General features: G+C 36.5%; 1 protein-coding gene across 2 annotated transcripts in view; it reads right to left on the bottom strand.

Annotated features, from left to right (window-relative positions):
- The window catches only part of LOC145686627 (phospholipid-transporting ATPase ABCA3-like), a 252,882-nt gene that overhangs the window by 203,046 nt on the left and 30,244 nt on the right, over positions 1 to 19,592 (bottom strand). For both annotated transcript variants that reach the window (XM_081760095.1, XM_081760094.1), the window contains exons 2-3: positions 17,546 to 17,975; positions 5,959 to 6,011 (exon numbers count right to left, since the gene is read on the bottom strand). In XM_081760095.1, coding sequence (XP_081616221.1) covers positions 5,959 to 6,011; positions 17,546 to 17,975 — 483 coding nt within the window. The remainder of the gene's footprint in view (positions 1 to 5,958; positions 6,012 to 17,545; positions 17,976 to 19,592) is intronic.

Here is a 19,592-nt window from a genome sequence, read left to right as displayed (position 1 = left end):
CTTTTCTCTTTGCCCCTCTGTAAACATTTGATTGATTTAATTCTCATACTCTCCACGGATGGAGCGCAGGAATGCCAGACTCGAAAAATAGGTGTACATTTACTTTCCTGACAGATAATACACCATCCATAGTGCAGCAGATTTGCTGTTTTTCAGTTCCATGTTTTTTCCTGCACGTTTTTGTAAAGCCTGCTGATTACGTCATTAGGAATTTAAAAAGCCAACATTTCTTCTTTCAGAAGTAGTTCAAAAGTTAATCGTGCTATGGTTATATCAGTACTTTCAGGTTCTGCACTTACTACTTCCTTAGCTAGAATGGTATTGAGGACTGATGACTCCAATATGTGGCCACAAAGAGCTCTGGCAATTGGCAATTGCTTTGCCCGACAGCATATGCTTCACAGTGCTTCCTGCACGCACAACCTCCAAAATTTCAGCCAAACCGGATCCTGTCATGACAAAACCATTGCATCCAACGAAACTCATAATCTTATGTAGACCTCCTAGTCTCAGGATACATTTCTTTAACGGACTACCTTGTGATTCGTTGCTTACGATTCCAACTGTTTTCAAGTACAACGGAAGGAAAACCACCACAGACGATACAGCATGATGTTCACTCTTGTGAATCATTTGATTCACGCCGTGCCAGTCAGGTACACTTGGCATTAGATGACGTGAAATGCTCCACAGTATGTCAATGTTTTTTGTTAAATCATGGTATTCCACATCTTTAATTGGTTTGACTTTTACCACGTATAAACCACATTCTACTTGCCTGTGAGCGATAATGAGTGATGGGAATGTTTCCTGCAACTTTAAGTTCCTTAAACTACACCTATCGTTTCTTGATAATTGTTCCAAATTGCCCAGCGGGCGTTACAGCCGCTATTATGCTCATGCCGTGAAAAGTGCCATGATCATCTAGCGTTATAATGTTGTGATCAATGTTGTCTGCAGCATACTGAATAAATCGGGATTCAGCATGTGACGGTTCTACAGGTTCAGGTATGCTTATTCCTCTCTCAGTTGTAGTAGTACGCTCAAATTTCAGGACTTCCGAATGTGAACAGCAAAATCCAATGTGATTTACAAGGTCAACAACGAACTTCTTTCCTGTGTTTAGTGCAACTGAAATCCACATCTTTATCCAAGTTCAGATCCAACTTCAAGTTGTAAAGGTGTAAGTTCGACTTTTGGACGCACTGAATGTATGATTGCCTGACCTATTGCAGCCACTTTCTTGTCTTTATTGTTTTTTTTTTTTTTCGTGACAAGTTTTGAAAGAAACAGTCTCAATGTAACAGGCAGGAACTTTAGATTGCTTTCCTGGCTACTCATGTCTTCAAGTGATGGATATACGTCTTGCTGAACTGGGATATTATTTATTTCATTCCCAATAATGTTATCAGATTTCGTTTATCTTCCTCTATATCAAAATGGTTTCTGTTATAATAGTATTGCAACACATAAGCTGCCGTGCTTTTGAAAGTGACAATATCAGGTGTTCCTGCTACTGTCACAACAAAGATTTTGTCCTGAAAATATTCTAGCAACTTGTTTCATGAATTTAGTAGAATATGGTTCGTGACCTTCTGGTAGCAATTCCTTCATTTCAAGCATTAGGCATTTTATCATTCTTTGTTCTTCATAATTTTCTTCCATGTGCTTTGCAACCTGATGAAATACTTGATAAAAAGTGTTATACGCAGGACGACCGGAAGGTAGTTTCTGTGTGTCAGTGAACTGTTCCAGGATCGCTTTTCCATTCAGGAAGTTAGTTAGACATTGCTTGTGATAGCACGCATTGGCAGCTGGTAAATCAATAACATCTGCAATACGCACCTTCACTTGTTATGCCGTCATCTTGTCAAAAATAGTACTTTTGAATTCTACAGTACTTACCGAGCACCAGATTTCACTTTTCTTTCCATCTTCTTCATAATATCTACGTCGGTTACCTCAGTACCACACAGAAAGCAATTACTTTCGAAATCAAAATCATGTTCATTTGACCGCAGTGAAAGCGATGTGGTATCACTAGATTCTTCTTTATGGAATGTGGATTTCAAAGTAACAAACTTGGCCCTACATGTTTTGTGAACTTTTTTGTCTTACTACTACATGATAATCTGAATTGTTTCTCTCTTTGTATGTCCTTTCAATACCTTGCACACCTTTTTCCGTTAGTGTTACAACCTCATCACCTTCTTTAACCATTTCCGGGCACAGAAAATTCTGCTCATCCTGCCCACCTTCCATCTTCACAGCCGTTATCAACTGTCCTGGCAAGCTTTTATCCTCCTGTGAAGGAAGAGGAGGCTACATTAGTGATGAAACGCGAAACGCGAAAACAAAAGTGCTGCTAAATTTATGTACATATATACTCCAATCACATTTTTAAACGCAATATATATATATATATACACTTCAATATATTTTATTATATTTTTCTCCATTTTTAATTTATAGACTTGTTATTATGGTTCTTGGGGTAACCTAGATGTAATTGTAATAAAAGCTTATGCCCTTTACTTTGGCACCAACTTAATGAAAATGGATCTTTGGAAGCTTAATTACAGTTACTTTTTTCTTACCCAGCGATCCAAAACGTCATTTGTTGTTTCTTCCAACTTTCTTGTTATTTTGATGTCTAACCACAGTACCTGAGTGACTCAAAATACAACACCTTGCATCACATAAAACCACGTAGCTCCGTTACTTTCATATATAGGTAAACAATTTTGGTTTTCAATGGAAAGATAAGACTGGGATCTATTAATTTCATTTTCGGGAGTTTTTCAGTATCTCTGAGGGTTTCGTAGTTGTTAACCATGAAGGTGAGAAAATAAGACCAACTCAACAATGTTTTCAGCCTAACAGTAAGCATATTTAAATAATTTTGCATACAATTATACTAATTGTACACTCTGGTGATTGTACTGTTCATTAGCTTCGATTTGGGATAAGAACAAAGTCTCTAGCTTGATTCATTGCCAAGATATTACAAGAGAAGTTTATCGAAATGGTTTATGAAAATATCCAAAATGGCGGCCCAAAATTGCGGCTTTCCCGTGATTAGATTTTGGTAGACTTTTGATATGTTATTACGGACACTCAATAGAACCAGAAACAATAAAGATACCTTTTATTACTATTACTTCTAGGTTACCCCCTTTTTTGCCCTAAATTAACTCGTTTACATTCCACAATGATGTGCAACTGTCGTTCGTTTCATCTAGTGCAATAGAAGGCAGTCGAACGAAGTGGAATGGAATGGGTCGCGTTCATAGGAAAATTATCCTTGGAAATTTTTATTGAAGGTAAGTTTGAAAAATCATAGTACAGAGCACGCGAGTTTCTAGTTAACAAATATTTTATATAATATTTGTTGCAGTATTGTGATTGCTTCCCGGACGATTTTGCACTAAAATTACAAAATCATTAAAAATTACTGGTACGGCATCTCTCTCTTCGTGAAAAAGAATTGTTGCTGCATTTGCGGAAATGGAGTATCATTTCAGGTATCTCTTTTAGTCTCCTTTTTCATTTCTAGTACTTGCTGGTTAGGTCTTAGTCCACTTTCATTCATCCACATACAAACATCTGATCATATTCCACTTTCATTCATTCACATCCAAACATCTGATCATATTAACTCACAGGATCTGGAGTCTCGTATCTATCACATCGAAACCAACAGCTTCGCAAGCAACTCAATAGACTCCAACAGCAGCTCCAAATCCTTTATTTGTGCCCCAGAATCAATAACAAAGAACATAAGCAATGCCTTTAATATCGCTAAACATAATCAAGAAAGTTCTGACACTTTTTGTGGAAGTTTGTGTTCAATTGGCCCTCATACCGAGAGTTGAATGCAAATGGAGATAAGGCGAAGGTCAGTGGTTGATGTGGGTATATCCAACATACTACCTGGTTGAAGCAGTTCAGTTACAATGTGAACGTACGTAAGGACAGAGTGAACATTGGACCCCCACAGAGAGTCATAAGGGCATGCATGCTGTACGAGTTCAAACTGGGGTCAAACGCCGCTGCAGCGGGGCGGAAGATATGCCAGGACTTTGGTGAGGGTGTCGTGACCAAACGGATAGTACAGCGGTGGTTTAACAAGTTTAAGGACGGTGACGAAACACTCGAAGACGCGCCACGTGCCGGAAGACCAATACATGTACAAAATGAAGATCTTCGCGCAACAATTGAGGTGAACAGCATCCAAACATAGAAGGAACTGGGAATACAATTCAGTATGAGTGAAGGAACCATTCGGCAACATCTCCATCAACTTGGGAAGCACTACAAGTTCTGTTGATGAGTTCCACATGATTTGACTTCGGGCCAGAAGGCAACGCGAGCAGGCACCGTGTTTCTTTGGTGTCTCGTCTAAGGAAGAACTTCTGGAAAGAGTGTTGACAAGTGACGAGAAGTGGATCCTGTACGAACCTCCACGGCGATAACACCATTGGTTAGCATCCCATTAACCGGTTGCAAAACAGCCGAAATCAACACTGCACAAGAAGAAGGTTCTCCTGTGTTTTTGGTGGACTGCTAGCGGTATCGTACATCGGGAACTGCTACCAGCTGGTCAGAGCATCATTGCAACTGTGTACTGCCAGCAGTTGAGCCGTGTTCAAGAAAAACTCAAAACTCTGGAGCCAGCATTTCTGAATTGTAAAGGAGTCGTAGAAGTCCTCCTGTTACAGACAACGCTAAGCCCCATGTAGCGGGACCCGGGACACCATTCTACGCCTTGAATGTTTAACATTATTGCATCCGCCATACTCCTTAGATATTGCACCGTTCGATTATCACTTGTTCCATTCCTTGAACAATCACCTTAGAGCACGCCAGTTCATATTCTTAGTAGAGGTGAAATGTGCACTTGATACCTTTTTCGGCCCACCAAGTTCTACAGCGATGGAATCCATGGCCTCCCAGAACGTTGGCAGAAGGTCGTCAATGCTGATGGAGACTATTTTTAATCTTCCAGGTACGTCTTAGGTGACATATAGATGTTCGAAAGTGGTGGGTGAAAAAGCGACAGAATTTTCTTGGTTACTTTTATACTTTTGTAGTTGTATAGAAAGTCTCAGTAAGCACTTTCACCAACTTAGTCTCATTCCAATAGTTCATCGCCAAGGTAAAAGGTTTAAACAGTTAGCCGAAGTGCTCAATTCGGCTTCCAGACTTGCAAGCGGAAAACAAAGAACTTGTTTACAACTTCTAGTATCAAGGCAGGATAGACAGCTAAAGCACCTGAAAAAGACCATCCTGCGCCTGACAAGATGTGAAAAATTTTGTAGAATGTCGGGAAAACTATTTCCCCACGATTTCCAAATCAGACTGGATGCAGTGTGTTACGTGTTCGAAATGGATACACGAAATATGTACTCTGTATAGAACATTGAACGTGGACTGTGGAAGAAATAATATTCATGCGGTGAACTTGCAGAAGGAGAAAAATCTTTCCTCGTGTTTCTTAAGGCGCTCAAAATTCAATGATTCAGTAATTTTTTTAAAAAAGGTATTCTTTGAAACTCTTTGTAAAGTGCATAGCCTGCATTTTTACTTATGGTGCATAGGTTGTAGTTAAATTTTCACGTAGATAACTTTGAATAAAATTAGAGATGTTGTTGTTCTAGTCAGTTACGAAAAAGTGCGGAGTCTCTCCTCGTCTTACCGTACATAGTAAATTAAATTGTATAATCTATACTGGTTTGACCCCGTATATAGTGCATGATGCACAATTCAGTTTCTTTATTTTTATCTCTGTTTAGGATTAATGTCTAATCTGAGAGGACCACATGGGGAAACATTAAGACTCACAGTTTGAGAAACATAGTTGTAAAGTATGGCATCAACCATTTAGATATAGTATCAATTTTATAGAAATATTGAAAAAAAATGTTTTTAAAACATTGTGCCAAAGAAAATACCTACTATTTCCTCCTCCACATCTTGCGGAAATATTTCTGAAAAATTGCTGAATACATCTGTAATAGATAAATAATAAATTATTCTTGGATTAATTCAATCGAAATGAAATACTTAAAATCAAACACTATGTTTGGGGCGGTAGTACCTATGAGGAAATCTGTGTTACTAGGTTTGTCAAGTATTCTCATTTACGTGCAATCAATACATTTGTTTTAATAGATTTCTAGTTTTTTTTCTGGACTCCCTTTAATATCATGGTTAAGGGCTTGCTTTAAGTATGATTGCAGGTTTAAACTGCGCTAAGGAAGCAACGTCCTAGATACATGTCACACTCCCCTTCTGTTACAGAGGACAAGGAGCAAAATCAATTCCTTATCTTTTTAAGTAGGAGTTCACTATAGCTTAAGAAAAAGAATGAGTTACTTATTGTTGTCAAATAACAAAATGCAATAAACAACATTATTACTCAAATTTGCACATATCTATAGTTAATAGACAATACTTAGTTTGTAACCAATATAGTTATTTTAAAATGATTAATTTAATTAAAGGTACTTGCAAAATACTTTCTACAGTACCATTCAGTATTGTACCGTGGAAAATCAGCGCCCAGGGTGAGTGTACGAGAGCGCCCCCATAAATATGACTGAGGTCCACAGACCAGCCGCGAAGCCTCACCATGGTTGGTACGAAGTGTAAGAAAATTTTCAAAAATAAACCCGGCTTTTCGTTGATTTTGAGTACTTTTTATTATATTTTTAATTACATTTTGTATACAGCATTTTCCTAACATGAATTACATTTTGTATACAGCATTTTCCTAACGTGAATAACATTATAGGGCCACTTCCTAAAACAGAAAAACGAAGTAAGTACATACTAATAATATTCCAAGTAATTTTTCCTCTCTCTTTTTCCTTTTCTTTTTCCCCCGAATTTTGCGCCCCTTACTTCGGCGCCCAGCAGCCCGCTCGCTTCCCACTCATGGCACGGCACTGGTACCATTCTTGAGTCATAAACTGAAAATGGTTATGTTACACATCAAAATAAGAAAAGAAAAACGTTCATATAAATCTCTTGGAAAAAAATCCTCATTACTACCTACCACGTGACCTACATACACCACAGAACTTTTCATGTTCGTTGCGAAAATGATTAAGTTTCCTTCCAGGTGTAGGTTTGTCTGATGTGACTGAAAGAGATCACCACAGGAATCCTCAGTCGAAATCGTTAAATTCTCACCCCTCTCCGTGTTCTTATGCAATCACGCACAGTTCGCACAAGTCAAATTTTTCCTTTACGATATCGACTTCCTGCCAACACATTCCGTATTTAGTGCTGTCAAGGCTTCCTTTTCACCTAATTTGGACCCACTCTTACGTTTGAGCATTCTCGGAATCCCTTATGCCCTCTAGGGAATCCCTTGCGCACCTGCTGCACATTCCTGAAAAAAGTATTTTAAGACAATGCAGAAGTGACTTTCTGTACTCGGTAGACCTATAGACCGCCAGTGCCACGGTTCTCATATTCCAAATATCGCGTATCAAATAATATTTTTCCATGGTTTTAGGCAATCTTAGCTCTGAAACTATACACTTTTCTCCCATAGGTTCATACGAACATTTTCTTCTTATTTTGATGGTAGGATGTTCTGTGTATAGGATAGTAAGTATGAATTTACAAATTTTATGCCTGTGCATCCAATGGTTTGTTTCAAAAATGGTGCACTAGCACCTTCTGGTTGTCGAACACATGACTGCAATACTTTCCCATGGCTCCGGTTCTTAACACAATTACTCAAATAAAAATACGAATTGCTCTGATAAAGATTGAACTTTACCTTGAAGGAATTAAGCTACGAAGCTGGAACTTGTGTTTATGCTTCTATGCTCAATGTCCCCATTTATTATGAGTACAAACTGAAAATGGCAGCACCTCGAAAAAAAAGTTGAATGAAGAAGAGCATAGGACCATGAATCAAGTTTGTGCTTCTCCAAATGAATGCGAGGCAGATCCATGAAGAAATGTCACAAACTTTGGGTAACAATGGCCCTTCATATGTAACACACGGCAAGTTTAAAACGGACCATTTCAGTGTCCAATGGAATGTATGTTTCGGATTCTGAGTCCGAAAATGTGAAAGGCATCCATGACATGATCATCGGGGACCGGAGAATATCAACCAAAGGTATTGTTATATATTTGGGTATATCACACAAGAGTGTGCCACTATGATCAACAAAGAATCGGATACGACAAAGATTGTAACGAAGTATACTGTAACTCAAAACCTCCGACAATCGAACAAGATAAATATGTGGAGACTTCGGTGTCGTTTCGGAATATCGCGGAAACTGAGCAAGATTTTCTGGAACTGCTAACTGGCGATGTTGCAAGACAATTGTTCGTCACACACTACAAGTGAAACAATAATGAAATTGGCCTCCTTAGGCTTTACAATTTTACCGCACCCACCGTATTCGTCTGAGCTTGCACTCTCTTCCTATAATCCGTATACCAATCTCAAAAAAAAAAAAAACTTTAAAACGACAACGTTTTAGGAGTATTCAGGAGGCAAATAATGTTTAAAGTGAGTAGCCATACAAGCAGTTGGAAGAATTTTAATTGCAGTTACTTCAGAACCTGCATAACATATATCGCCAGTGCATTGATTTATAGAGGGAATATGCAGAACAGTATGCTAGTTTCAACCTTTTACCTTAATTCCTTCAGGGAAAGGTCCAATCTTTATCAGTGTACCCTCGTAGCAGGTTGAAAGTGAACGACAAAGTGATTGATTTTGCTAGTAATTGGCAAGTATTTTTTTTTTCAAAACTCGATAATCGCTAAAAATTTTCAAATTGAGTTTTTTGTTTATTAATATTAACCTGGTAGTTACACACGTCGTCCTGATTCAATTAGTACACTATGGTGCAATTTTCGTGTTTTCGTTGTAATGTTTTAATACGAGCTTTAAAAAAAAAAAAACGAGTTTTGTGATAGAATTACTTCTGTGTTCATTGAGTATTGAAAAAAGAAAACATCCACAATTGTGCTCAGCATAGAGTTATAAAAAGTTATAGAAAACCACTAGAGGCACAATTGGCACTACAAACTGTTGCGCCTTGAACTGTACTTGTGTATGACAAAAGCTCACTTGAATGGCATTGCGTGTTATTAATGACGTTTCTTCGGAGGGAAAAAATTCTCAAATTCTTGTGCAGCTTATCACTGTATAGAAAAATTTAAAAGAGAAAATGGTACGCCGTGTCACTCTTAAGTTACACGTATCTTCAGATTTCGGAAATTTTTTATATGCAAAAGTATTTTAATGTGCAAACTAATGTTATTGTCGTCGCCCATTTGTTAGTTCCTCCAACTGCAGCGACCTTGCTCAATTGCCCAACAAACTAAAATTCCTATTATTTTGATCATATATGAGGTTAGGTTTATAGCTCTCTAGAAAACTTCAAAGTAATCGATAATTTATCTACTGAAGATCAGTGACAGTCTCGGACATACGTAGGGGCTGGATCCTGGGGGTCTAGAGTCCCCAAAAATTCCTACTTTTCCTTAAATTTAGTCTAATTTCAGGGATAATTTTAGAAATTTTGATATATTCTTATATTGAATTTGGACCCTCGAAAAAGTTTGAACTTCCCGAAATAAATTCCTGTGCACGTCCCTGGTGACAGTAGCCACATTAGGCTGACAGGAAGTATAATAAAGATCACAAGTTGAATGTGTGGTTGCAGAAAGGATATTTAATACCCCGTTCAACACGGTGACTGTCATGGCTTCGTTGAGAACATTACTTTCCCTTCTTCTTGTACGCGCCAAAAATGGTCTATCAAATATCAAAACAACTGAAAATCGTTGAACGAAACTTACACAATCACCGCACGCAGCGCCGTTTCGAAGAACAAAAGTAACAGTGGACACTTCTACATCGATTTTAATCAACTCGCACAATTGTGTTTCCCCGTGTTGAAAGGGATATAGTGATCGTTGTTTATTGCTATTTAAAGCACTTAATGCAACTTTAAATATTTGTGCATCACGAAGTGATTGTAATCATAATATGACGCATCGATGTGCTACAGTTTAATCTTTACTGTCATTTTCTGTTTTACTCTAGTCGATCTAGATCAGTGCTATTCAACCTTTTTCCTCGTACTCCTAGACACAATTCGTCATCCAATTGTGTACCCCTAAAGTTGTTTAAAAGAAATTAAATCGAAATGAAATTATTAAACGTAGCTAATACATATGTTCTATTGATTACAAATTGAGACAAATAGAGACGCAACAAAAGACAGTCAGTGTGCCAATCGAAAACTATTTACAGGGGGATAAAGTAAAAAATTAACATAGGAAATTTCAAAACATATAGGAGACATCCAATTCTACTGAGGAGGATTTTCTCCTTACCCTCCATGATAATTCGTACACTAAGGACAATGTTAAAAATTCAAAATCTAAAAATAACTTTAGAACTAACCTGTTAATGAGATGACTGAGATTGTTTCCGGGACGTCAACTCCTCGATTCTTGGTCGAATCTTCGAGAATGCGAGAATCAGAGCGGTGTCTGGATTCAGCCAATTTCTGTGCTTCGTTTTTATTGATGTTAATGCAGAGAATCCTTGTTCACAGAAATATGTTGATGGAAATGGAAGTTGTGAAATAGCACTGTCACTGATTTCATTGTATTCTTTTCGAGCATAGATACAAAAGTCACAAATTCATAAATTATCGAATTTCATTTGCAGTGAACTGTCAACAAACATTTCCAATAGACCCCCAGAAGCAGCATTACGTACCGGTACCTGCAGAAAAATTTTCGGTACCCCTGGTTGAATAGCACTGATCTAGATAAACCCAAGAAGTAGCACAAGGTTTTATTTAACTGTAATAAAGTACGTACAATATGCCAACGCATTAATCATACTGTTTAAAACAATATGCACTAAAATGCGCGTCAAATAGGGTCTTTGATATATGCATCAATTGATTGATTGATAGGATTCAACCTTTTTCAGTTTCAAGGCTATATGAGACGAGACAACTTGCTACAGTGGAATCCGAACAACTACAAGGGTATGTATTAGATGTAAGCACTCCACAATGGACCAAAGTCATAACCAAACGCAGAGCTTCCTTGTGGCTACATGGTTAACATATGAGTCTTTGGAGCGGGACACCCGGGTTCATTTTCTGATAAGAGCTCATGTGGTTCGGGGGGGGGGGAGCGCGGTGGCTCAGTGGTAGAGCGTTCACCTCCGGTGCTTGGGGTCCCTGGTTCGATACCAGCTCGCGCCGTCTAAGCTTTGTGGTGGACAAACACCGTGCTCGTGGATTTTCTCGGGGTTCTCCCGTTTTCTCCCACTTTCTTCATTTCATCATTTTATTCATTTCTCATTATCACCGTCTCCTTTAGCCTAACCGGCATAATCCTGGGACGTAAAACTTAATAATTTCATTTCATTTCATTTTCATGTGGTTCGGATCGCACGTTAAGGTGTAGGTCCACATCTTATATAGTCTTTGTATTGATATAGACGCTAAATTTAAATCCAGTAGTAAGCAAATGCTTTAGCATTTGACTTCAAGTTTAAGTATCCAAGTATGCCATGAGTGTTTTAATGCAATGTTGTATCTTGTCAAACTTTTCAGTGTACTAATTCTTGATTTTACTAAAGTAGCCTGTTAGTGAAGTCAAAAGTATATTTATAGATTGGTTTGAGTTTGTTAGCAATAATGATTTTGACATTAATTTCTTTCAAGTGAAAATGTGACCTTGGAAACTAATTTACAATTACGAAATAGTTGTTTATTTAAACTGCATCGCGTAAAGGAATAATCCTAAACAGTGATGATTTCAAAGTGTTGGGAAAAATTTGCCTCCGGAGCAAACAAATCCTTCGGAGTATTTCTTAAGTTTGGGCTCAACCACGGTCACCAGTATTTTCGCAGCAATAGTTGCATCCACCGTTTATTTCGATTTCCACTACGGTTGAAACTTTCTGAAATCATCTCTGATTTTATGTGGTAAAGAAAGAAAGCAATCAAATTATTTCTTAATTCTCCTCCGATCAAAGATTTGAACGCAAACATCCTAATTAATGTTTTGAGAAACACCAACAGTACTCTTGAAAACCAGGTACGATTACTGATCAAACTTGTAGTTAAGGATTATTCATATTTCCTAATCAAACTTCTCATTAATCCCTTGAATCAATCGAACCGGAAGAGTCTTTTCTTCACAAACTTCCGTCTCAACTTTATTTTCTGATAACAGCCTAGAAGCTAAAATATTGATTTGGTTTGGTTAGCATGTATCAAGGTACTTTTTCTCATTACTAGTAAGTATATCAAATGTTTTGTAAACGACGTAATTCCATTTTCTGAATTACAACAATTGAAATTAAATCTGAATAGCTTATTTTTAATATGCACGTACCAACGTGGAGCATATGAGGAGTACAGAAACGTGAAATATTTATTATGTTTTAGTATTATTTGTACCCTGCGTTTACGTGCATAGCTTTTCCCACTTCACTTTCAGATAGCTGTCCGAGTCAATTTATAAACACAATAAAAACAATTCATTATTTCACGCTTCGAATATATGATACTCCTTTAATCCATAAGTAATGTTGTGTTTTTAAATAATTGATTTATTTTAGATGAGTTCTACTCAGATCACTTATTTAGATCTTCACTTGATAACATCACTTACATATTGAAACAAATAGATGCAAATTCGTTAGCCGTAGAAGTAGGAAACAAATGACTTCAATTAGCAACGTGCTAGTAGCTGGAATCACATAAATAATGATGCTGATGGTGCCTCTAGTGGTTATTTTATAAATCTATGGTGCTAAGTGATTTTCTTGGTTTTAATGTTCCATCTTATGCACTCAGGCTAAGGGAGACAGACGGTGATAATGATAACGAATAAAAAGATGAAAGAAGAAAGTGGGAGAACTCCGAGAAAATCCACGGACTCAGTTTGCCTACAACAAAGTCCACTTGGCGCGAGCTTCGATTGAACAAAATTCCCACACACCGGAATGAGAGTTTTACCACTAAGCCATCGTAGCTCCTTTAAGCGATGATCAATGTTAATAAGTTTTTTTTTTTTTTTTTATCGTGTTCTGCAGCCAAATTTCAAACTAGTGAATAAATGGGTTAAGAATTCACATCTATAATAAGATAAATCCTTTAACGAAACAGTAAAACAATCTAACTATTATTTTAACTTGCTGGTAAACTATTCACATTCTTGCAAAAAAAAGTCAAATATTAAAATAGATAGAAAAGATATTTATTAGACTTTGAACTACATACAAAATACTTTACAATTTGGAATCAGACATCTTATGGTTACATTTGTTGCAAGATCACGAAGACACAGGAAAATACTCCTTTACATGTCTCTCGGTCTAAACGAAAAAGCAATAAGGGAACAAACATATACTAGAGATTATTGTTATTATAAATCAATATTTAATTTTGCGTAATAGAAGAAAAATCAAGGAGTTATTAGTGTTTCATCTGACCACTTTTTCTAAATACGCTACCGACCCTTTAAAAGACCTTATCTCATTGCTGAAGAACATTACTGGATATGTAATTAAAATTATTGCAAATAATTCATAGATTGGAACATAGTAGAGAGAACAAAATCTAAGGTCTTAATATCTGTTACTTGTTTTGATCTCAAATCGTAACTGTTGTTGATTTCCTCTAAGAATTTTCAAACCACATTGTTTAACTTTAGTAGTACCCTACTCAATTTTCATCAACATTTGCTTCCTAAGGTTTGAGAGACCTTTGAAATGAAGTGATTGCTGAACTGGACATATAAACTATGAATTTCTCTTTATGTTAGATTCTCGGATATGAATCCCCTCTTTCACATTTTTAAGGGACTTAACCCTCAACTACTCTGGTGAAACTAAGTTGCACTTACACTCCAGTGGGTCTGACAGAGTCCAATTGTTTCTTCCATATTAATTTTATTGTGTTTTTCTCTAATTACAGGGCTAAGTCAGTATTCATCTGCTTGTTTCACGTATTACACAGTTACCAATATATATGAATTTGTTTAATGATTTGAATTTGTTGACACTGGAAAGTTACTAGTGTCCCATTCAGAAATATGAGGCTGAATAAAACGTTTTTTTTTCACGAAAACAATGAATGGATTTTCTGCTTTTTTTCTATTTTCATCTTGAAATATGCAACGCGAGTCTGATTGAAAATAACTGTCAGGTCTTTCTTCTACGTCATCACTGCTGTTGAAGATTCGTCACTAACGATTGATGATAACTCAATTCCATTTTATCTTTAATTAGATCACTTACAGTTTCTTCGCGTGTTTTCTCTTTCCGCTGTTTTCAAGACTTTGAGGAATCTCTTTTATATTTAATCCTTGCCTTGCCATTTTCAAGTAAATCATAATCCCACATTCACACTCCAACAGATATTTGTACCGTGGCATTTGCTGTGTTATTTAAAACACGAAATTTATAAAAGTCAAAGGTAATCCAGTTAATCCAGTAGCGTAGCCAGGATGTGTGTTTGGGGGGGGGGCAAGTGCTGTTATAGGTACATATAGAAAAATTACAAACAAAAAATATATAAACATAAAAATATATAAAAAATTACAAACATCAAAGTACTAAAGAGCATTGTCGGACCTCTTTGGGGGGGCCCGGCTCCTCTGGGCCCCCCTTCCCTACGCCACTGGGTTAATCAGATCTCAACGTAGCTCAGATTGCAACAAGTCACTATACTTTCTTTTCTTCCTATTAATACAATAATATTTTAGTTTACGGCAAACTATGAGGAACAAAAACTAGCGTTATCTGTTAAGCACCTTTAAATTTACAGAGAACATACGACGGCAGGTCTGTGAGACCCCACCAGAGCAGTTAAAGGTACAGAAAAAGTGTGAATTGCTGGAACCTTTTCAGGTCATCGATATTTGCACCAAACATCACAGTGAGGCGAAGTTTAATGTGTTCACTTCCACGTTCCACGGTTCTTTTCCCCCTTTAACAACGAAGATTTTGCTGGGAAGGACATTGTAAAAACAAAGACGTTTCGTCAATGTTAAAAATGTCCTTGGGAACATACTACTTTACTAATTCCTACAACCTTTTGCCAATCATGTGCATTGTCATCGTTAATAGTATTGAATACTAGCTTTCTGTCCATTGTAAATCATGTTCTTCTCCTCGTTTCGTTTAATTCTGCACAACTTTCTGTCCATTGTAAATCATGTTCTTCTCCTCGTTTCGTTTAATTCTGCACAACTTTCTGTCCATTGTAAATCATGTTCTTCTCCTTGTTTCGTTTAATTCTGGACAACTTTCTGTCCATTGTAAATCATGTTCTTCTCCTTGTTTCGTTTAATTCTGGACAACTTTCTGTCCATTGTAAATCATGTTCTTCTCCTTGTTTCGTTTAATTCTGGACAACTTTCTGTCCATTGTAAATCATGTTCTTCTCCTTGTTTCGTTTAATTCTGGACAACTTTCTGTCCATTGTAAATCATGTTCTTCTCCTTGTTTCGTTTAATTCTGGACAACTTTCTGTCCATTGTAAATCATGTTCTTCTCCTTGTTTCGTTTAATTCTGGACAACTTTCTGTCCATTGTAAATCATGTTCTTCTCCTTGTTTGGTTTAATTCTGGACAACTTTCTGTCCATTGTAAATCATGTTCTTCTCCTTGTTTCGTTTAATTCTGGACAACTTTCTGTCCATTCTAAATCATGTTCTTCTCCTCGTTTCGTTTAATTCTGGACAAGTTAAACATTGCTCACTTTTATTAGAAACAAGAAAACACTTTGCTTAGCGATCCATTGTAAAACTCTTAAGCGGGATAAACTAATACAAGAAGAGCAGAACACCAAACATGCAACAACTCATAACCAGAAACTGTACAACACTGACCACCGCATGTTACGTGGCTTGGTTCCACAACTGTCTTCCGTACAGGTCGGCTCCGTTTCGATACTGATCGCTCGCTTGGCATGCATTCAGTTCCTTCCGTAGCCTGTATTTAAACACCATTTTCAATTTATATTAATTGCTCTACAAGGCCAAATGGTGGGAAATTCTGAAGTTTATTAACGTAAAAGCAGGAACTGCAATGCGTTGTGAACATAGAGAAACTTAAGGAACCGAAAAAAGCTGTAAATTGCGGAGAAAATATGAATTCCGGGAAGGTAAAAGCTGAGATATACTGGGTGTATCAAGTCCTGGGTCATAGGACACCTTCGTTATGATTAAAGATACGAAAAGATGGAAAGAGATGAAATTATTGGAAGTAATGATTTTTAATCTAAAATTGTGAACTTTTTCCAATCGTACCAGTCGTTTGAGATTTATACTGGTACGATGCACTATGTCAAGTGAAAAAAGCAATATTTTTATTCCAGAAAGTTACTTCAAAGGAACGTAGGGGTACGCAAAAATGACACGGAAAACTTGTACCGGTATATTATTATGTGTGGGGAACCTAGAACAACCTAAATCCGTTTTCCAAGTGCTGTATTGTTGATATTGTGATGGAACAACAAAACAGTCGATTGAACTGGCAATGTTGCTTTTTCATTTAACGTAGTGCGAGCGATACCAGTGTGGATGCGATTGTCAAAATCCCACCATTTTGGATTGAAACCACCTATTTCAACAACTTTCTTCTTGTCTCATTTTTCTCATCTTTAATCATAACGTAGTTGATCTACAGTTGATATTCCTACTCCATTTTCAGATAGATGTCCGAGTGAATTTATAAAAACAATAAAAGTACTGCATTATTCCATGCTTCGAATATATGATAGGCCTACTCTTTTAATCCATTGAGGCCGCGGTGGCTCAGTGGTAGAGCGTTCATCTCTGCTGCTTGGGGCTCCTGGTTCGATCCCAGCTCGCGCCAAGTGAACTTTGTGGTGGACAAACACCGTGTGCGTGAGTTTTATCGTGGTTCTCCCGTTTCTTCCAACGTTCTTCATTCCAACATTTCATCCATTTCTTATCGTCTCCTTTAGCCTATCCAGCATAACCGTGGGACGTGAAACTTAAAGATTTCATTTTTTCTATTAATCCATTAATAATATCGTGTTTTTAAATAACTGATATGGTTAGATGAGTTCTAGTCAGATATATTGTTTAGATCTTTACTTAATAATATCCCTTACACATTGAAACAAATTGAGGCGAATTATTTTTCCCATACATGTGGAAAACAAATGACTGTTCAATTGGCAACGCACTTAGCTGGAATCACATAGTAGATAGTGATGCCGATTGTGCCTCTAGTGGTTATTTTATAAATCTATGATGCTAAGTGATTTTTTAAAGTTTTAATGTTCCACCTGTTGTGCTAGTAGCTGGACTTCGTATATAGTCTTTTCCCAAATCTTAGACACTAGAAACAAATAGTAACTAAACAAGTATTCAAACTACTTACCTCATAGGTGTGCAGAAATGCTGAAGGTAAGCTTTTTTGAATGTATGTTGTATATTCCTTATGTTCAGTTTCTGAAAAAAAGAAAGTTTCTGTTATACATACCTTCAGCATTTTGCGTGAAGATCCTGTTACCAAAACCATAAATATTATTTTGAGATTTATACTCAAGAGCTCTCTTAGCTAAAATGACACGTTCAACTTCTCCACTTTGAGCAGATAGATTAATCTTACTTCGGAAACCCCATTCAATCCAAAGCGTTAGAACTGTAGCTAATATAGGAAGAAATAACTCAATTATTGTAATAAGGAAGTGATGTCTGCGATGGACTATGCCTTTCCAAATTAACACCTCCAGTCGGATTAATGATTTTTTTACTTTCGTTAGAAATGGTTCTGGTATTTGTTCGTTGTCGTCTACAGTTGAGCTAGGTACAGAAGCTACTGATCTAAGGTCCGAATATGTTGAGAGATCAACGAACGAACATGTAGTTTGTTTGCTACTTCTACGATCAGCGGTCAATTCGAATGCCATCTGAAACGAAAAAGTAAAACTAAAGAGTTATAAAGTATTTTGGTTTATACAGAATATTTAAATATAAATAAATAAGCATATTTACACATAGAAATCACAGTAGACTAAACATTTTTGTACAACTGTTAGAATAAGTACAAACGTTAAATACAGGATGATCAATCAGATACTGTTTGTTCTCTGAATATAAAAGTTTTTTTCTTGAGAAATTATTTTTATCTACACATACTTTACATCATAAAATCAGTTTAAAAAGTTTAATACAGGATTTTATTCAAGAAAAGTTTAACATAATTAAAAAAAATAGTCTGCATGAATATAAACATGAAGAAAATAAACATGAAATCATAATATTTGACTCTAATTCAGATTTTGGGGCTGCGGTAGCTCAGTGGTAGAGTGTTTACCCCTGACACGTGGAGTCCTGGACTCCCTGGTTCGATCCCAGCTCGCGCTAAGTGAACTTTGTGGTGTACAAACACCGTGTACGTGGGTTTCCTAGGGATTCTTCCGTTTCCTCAATTCTTTCCTCTTCTCCTTCTTCTTCTTTCTTCATTCCATCATTTCATTTATTTCTCATCATCATCGTTTCTTTTAGCCTAGCCGGCATAACTGTGGGACGTAAAACTGAAAAATTTCATTTCATTTCATTTTTCTAATTCATATTTTTCAGTTATAATTCAACACGTAGAACCAGATAATTATCAGATCATCTTTAAAATGTCCTATTCGTATTTTTATATCGTAGTTTACCGAATAAAATAATATGTTCCTTCAGAACGCATGGAGAAAGTAAGGAAAACATCATTTTACGTTCATTTCAACGTTTTTCATTATAAATAGAGGCTGTTGTAAATAATCTAAGGCTGTTGTAAATAATTGTAAATAATTGGCGATTTTTCTATTTAAACGGAAATTTGACTAAGCCCAAACCTCAAATTTGTCAGTAGCTCGAGAACTGTGGGTCTACATCAGAAAATATTTCCCATTGTACTAAACAAGTCAAGATCCTAGTGTGACAAATTTGGTCACGATAGTAAGAGTTCCGTGCTATCCTAATTTGACTCTTTAAACTATTACTTTGTGGACAATAATTAGAGAACGAGACGTATATAGAGAGATATATTTCACATGCGTAAGTCAAGGTTTATTATTGTGCTAAGCAGTGGCGGCGTTTGGACGTTTAAAGTGGGGGAGGGGCAAGATATGATCTGAATATGTGTATATCAATGTTACTGTTCCTGGTTGTTTCTAACACTTTGTTTTACGAAAGGTTGTATAACTAATAGGATACTATCTTTAACAGTTAAAATACCGTATATCGTGTTTCATATTTAATTAGGTAAATTGACAAGAGCAACGCACATAGGCACTAACCCTTGATTCCTTGCTCATGAACATCTTAAAACTCTGTCAGGAAAATTATGTGATCAAATTATTTAATAACATATTTGTAAAACAAATAAATAGAAAGGATATTATTAATCATACTAATGAAAAATCAGGCTTGTTTTGTAGAAGTTATATTGAAACTGGGGATTAATGAACAACTTATATTTTTAATTCCACACTTGCCATTAAATGTATGTTATTACTCTTAGAAAATGAAAGACAGTA

The sequence above is a fragment of the Thermobia domestica genome, chromosome 5 (assembly GCF_964235325.1).
Source record: "Thermobia domestica chromosome 5, izTheDome1.hap1.1, whole genome shotgun sequence".
NCBI classification, from domain to species: Eukaryota; Metazoa; Arthropoda; class Insecta; order Zygentoma; family Lepismatidae; genus Thermobia; species Thermobia domestica.
Note: the sequence above shows the minus strand (reverse complement) of the source record. Positions and strands in the feature narration are given on the sequence as shown.